Source organism: Arachis ipaensis, chromosome B03 (genome assembly GCF_000816755.2).
Source record: "Arachis ipaensis cultivar K30076 chromosome B03, Araip1.1, whole genome shotgun sequence".
In the NCBI taxonomy this organism is placed as follows: Eukaryota; Viridiplantae; Streptophyta; class Magnoliopsida; order Fabales; family Fabaceae; genus Arachis; species Arachis ipaensis.
Genome location: NC_029787.2, coordinates 109,286,665 through 109,290,915, shown reverse-complemented (window position 1 = coordinate 109,290,915; position 4,251 = coordinate 109,286,665). Strand labels below are relative to the sequence as shown.

At 39.3% G+C, this 4,251-nt stretch overlaps 2 protein-coding genes across 3 annotated transcripts in view; one reads left to right on the top strand and one right to left on the bottom strand.

Annotated features, from left to right (window-relative positions):
- LOC107630867 (trihelix transcription factor ASR3-like) overlaps nucleotides 1-2,366 on the top strand; it is a 4,699-nt gene extending 2,333 nt beyond the window's left edge. The window contains exons 2-3 of one of the 2 annotated variants that reach the window (XM_016334139.2): nucleotides 660-710; nucleotides 1,093-2,366. In XM_016334139.2, coding sequence (XP_016189625.1) covers nucleotides 660-710; nucleotides 1,093-1,352 — 311 coding nt within the window. In that variant the 3' untranslated portion in view covers nucleotides 1,353-2,366. Of the gene's footprint in view, nucleotides 1-656; nucleotides 711-1,092 lie in introns of both variants that reach the window. The other variant, XM_016334137.2, reaches the window with a different exon arrangement.
- LOC107630868 (magnesium protoporphyrin IX methyltransferase, chloroplastic) lies at nucleotides 2,410-3,929 on the bottom strand. Its single transcript, XM_016334140.2, has 2 exons — nucleotides 3,221-3,929; nucleotides 2,410-2,998 (listed from the first exon to the last, which is right to left on the bottom strand). The coding sequence occupies exons 1-2, from the start codon at nucleotides 3,800-3,802 to the stop codon at nucleotides 2,591-2,593; spliced, it is 990 nt and encodes a 329-aa protein (XP_016189626.1). The 5' UTR covers nucleotides 3,803-3,929; the 3' UTR covers nucleotides 2,410-2,590.

Here is a 4,251-nt window from a genome sequence, read left to right as displayed (position 1 = left end):
AGTTTCGATTCTGACCCTCAACATTAGGAACCAAAACAATATTTATTCCTATATATTAATATTAATATTAAGAGTAAAGTGACGAATAAAGACTTGAAAAATTATACTTCGGATAAATTAATCCCTAAAAAAATACCAATAAAATTCTTTACAATAGCAGACATGGATAAATTATGTTTAAATTGAGACCTTTTATCCTGATCATAAGAACTAATTTGAAAATAATGTGTCCATATCTGATATCGAAAATGACTTCATTGGTACCTTTTATTTCTTTAAGGACTAATATGTCCAAGGTGTAAATCCTCAAAAATTTATTTATCACTTTACTCTAACATTAATGTAGCTGGAAATTTTAACTAAATGTATAAAGAGATGTCTAAAGCTTAAATATAAATAACATTTTTCATGTACATAAACTTATGCATTCAGTCACCAAAAAAAATAAACGTATGCATTTAACTTAAAAAATTATAATTTTCAATTCCAATAAAAAAAGGACATGATGGAGTATATATTATTATTTTTAAAAACATCAGTTGGCGGGATTATGTCTGCTTGATGGGCAATTGCCCTTATTCTAGTTGTTTTTGCCCAAAGCTTACGCAGATTACCTATCTCTTATTGACCAAAACTAATTTCTCCACACTCAATAGCAGAGAAACAACCAACACCAACATCTTGCAAAGGGAACTACGACCATCCACCAGGTAAAGTGATTGAACTTACTAGTGCCAATAGTTGTTATATCGACTAAATTCCCAAAGTGGTTCCTGTGATCCACACCATGCATCGATTTAGTTCTTGAGATCCCAATTGCACTGTTATCAACCCCTTTCCTGCAATGACTTAGCAAACAGAGTGAGGCAAAGCCCTCCAATGCCACGCCGGACATTTGTAGAATGACGTGTTTCCCTTTGGAAAGCAGATGCGATATCGTTTTGATATAATGAGAAAACCATTTTAGATGCTATAGTGCAATTGGAACCTCAGATACCAAATCGGTACATGATGTGAATCTCAGAAACCACTTGGGGATTTAGTCTGATATATTTGTCCATGGATCGACTCTCACCTACTTTGTTGGTTCAGGCTTTCAAAGAGAAGGTGTGTCACAGGAGGGGCACAAGAAGAGGAGATTATCACCAGGTAATAGTGAACACACCACAAATTTCAACAACAACATTGTCAGAGTACTAAGAAGGAACAATAACATGCTGAAAGCACATCTTGGGGCTCAGAATATGAATTACCAGTTGGCCAGAGAACATCAGAAGGAGCAAACAGATAGCTTGCTTGCAGCCCTTGGCAAGCTCACAGATGCTCTATCAAAAATTGCTGACAAGCTGTGACTATATTCAGATTTAAGAAGGAACATAACTCTTAGCATTTCCTTCTCATGATACCTTTTTTATTTTTGGGTGGAAACAACTTTTCTTATCATTTGTTAACATCTCTCTCTCTCCCTCTCCCCCCCCTCCCCCTCTCTAATTCCTGCAAGTATTTAGGAAGAATAGCTAATAAGTATTGAATATGTGCTAATAATCCTCTTACTCTGACCCAGTCAGCAACAGTTGCACAGAACCAGAAGGATCTAAGAAATTACCATTTTACATTAATCACTTTGTTGTTTATAACGTCCCTTAAGTTCCTTTACAGTCAAGCTATATCCAGCAACCTGTAAAACTTTTCTTTTCTATTTTTTTTCCCAACAGTTTTTGTCTATACTCATGTATTCATTACAATAAGCTCACGGTGTGTAAGAACCTGGCATCTAGATTAGGTAGAAAAATGAAACATAGTAGAAGGGCAAAGGAGATGCAGTGATATCAATGAGATATCATCCAATTTCCCAGTATTTGCTTGTATTATGCAGTAAAAGGACTGAGTGACAAAAGCATCAGGTATTTGCGAGACCTGATTCTCTCCTAGTGCCTAATCCTATTATTTCTCTCTATTTTTATGCCCTCTCACTACTTCCCACAGCCCTTTATAGTTCCCACCTCTCTCTCATAACAGAATGCTCCCTCTCTCTCTCACTCACTTTCCAGCTAGGCAAGTTAGTTACAAAACCCACCTTAGCCCGTATTCATTCAATTACAATTAGGTCCCTAATTTCTAATAAACTTGGTACGTAACACGGTGACACATAAATGAGTAGGGAACTAAGCTAAAACCTAAAAGTGAAGCTAAAGCAAGAGAAAACTTGAACAATAGAGGATACATGATGCACATACTGATTATAAAGGAAGCTAAGTCCTCAACAAAGGTTGGAGCAAGTTAACATTATTACACAAAGGAAGATCCAGTGGATCAACTCAGGCTTAGTTTCAAAATTGAAATTCAATTGATTATTTTTTTTTAAAATAAAAATAAAATAGAGAAACATTTCAGCATCATCTACACTACTGAGAAAAAAGAAAAAATATATTGTATAATCGAATTATATGCAGAGAGCTGTTCAAAGCATACAATGGCACTGAAAAAAGAAAAAAAAAAGTTAAAAAGAAAAAGGCCTTACAATTTACATAAGGAATTCCCTCTAAACAAAAATAGATTATGTCATCGAAAACTCACCTTCCAAGGATCACTACATAGGAACAGCCTCGACAAGCTTAGCAAAGTAAAACTGAGTGGTGATTAAGCCTCTCTTCCTTATCTTCCAGCCAACCTTTTGCAATGCCCTCTCTACATCTGCCTCCGAATGAAGATATGCCCTTGTTGCCTTTGAAGGTCCGGGGAACAACTCTCCAATCCTCTTTAGCAGATCATAATAGAATGTCTTTGGAGCAAAACTCAGAATCAACCGGTTGCTGGCCAATGATGCAAGGTGAGCAATCATGCCGTCTGCCTTATTTTGCGGATAGTGAATCAAAACATCCAGGCACACCACCGTGTCATACTTGCCATCTAAGCTTTCCAAATCTTTCACCACAAATTTCGGCATCGCAGCTGCAGGGGATACACTATCTTCACTTGATCCAAGTTGTTCTTTTGCCTGCAAATGGAAGTTATCTCTTACTTAATGCCGGTGTTGATAACTGATAATTGATGTCATATTCTATAAAAATCAGTTATGTCTGCATGTCGTAGTACCTGATTCGGTTAGCTAACTAACAGTGTAGATAAAATTAGTTAGTAATCTACTGCTAATGGTTTTGCTAAACTACATTATTATGATTAAATCCTATAGCAAGAAAAGGAGAAATGTGGTAGTGACCTGTTTCTCAGCTTCAGCAACCATAGCAGCGGAGATATCGCTGGCGGAAACAATGGCACCCTCCTTGGCCAGCGGAATCGCAAGGGAACCGGTGCCGCAACCGGCGTCACACACCGTCACACCTTCCAGCGACCCTTCGTCCTTCAACATCATAAGCGTGCTCTCCACCGTCTTCGAGTGCCCCAACCTTATGTCCAACTGAACCCGGTTCACGTCTTCCGTGTCACCGTAGATCTTCTTCCACCTCTGGAATCCCGTGTTGTTGAAGTATTCCCTCACAACCTCCTTGTCGCCCCCTCCAACCACCTCCGCCTGCTCCTTCCGCCGCCTCTCAGGGTCCGAAAGCGACAGCACAGCCGCCAGCGCAGCCACCGATCCCCCGCCGATCACGGCGATCGTCGTCCCGTCAATTGCACCGGTTACTTCGGCCGCGGTTGCAGTCGAGAGCGGGTCAATGGCAAATGCAGTTGTGAGTGGATGCTGTTTGGTCGTCGGTTTTTGATTGGCGGGAGGTGCTCTAGCAAAACAAAATCCTCTGTTTGGAGGAATTAGCGAAGACCAGAACGACGCTGAGAACGCCATATTCTCTTTTCTTTATAATTTTTTGGGTTTTAGATATTCTGGTTTCTATAACCGGCCGGTCAGTGTGAACTGTGAAGTGAAGGAAGTTGGTGGTTTGACTGGTTGTAGTGATATCCAGGATAAGATAGCGTTCGAGCGTCTGTGTCATTTTTTCGGATTCTCGTGGGTCCCACTTTTCAAAAACCCTTTGTTTTGAGCTGGTCTCTAGTCTCATTCTTTCAGAAAAGTTGTTGGTTTTTTTCAAAAACCTTTGTTGTTGGGTTGGCTTTTCTACTTTTGTGTTAGTTTTATATGGGCCTAACGCGGCCCAGAATAAAAAGAAATAGGGAATACACGTGAACGTGATTAACTGAATTAGATCTCTATGAATTCATTTGTCTTTTTAAACAAACTAGAGTGTATGAATTAGGGATGGTCGCGGTGCGGTTTGGTTCGATTTTTTAGAGAAA

Coding starts and splice junctions, on each gene's coding strand:
- LOC107630868 (XM_016334140.2), bottom strand. CDS start 3,802: ATGGCGTTCTCAGCGTCGTTCTGGTCTTCGCTAATTCCTCCAAACAGA. Junction 2,999..3,220: donor TTGCTGAAGCTGAGAAACAG/GTCACTACCACA, acceptor TTCCATTTGCAG/GCAAAAGAACAACTTGGATC.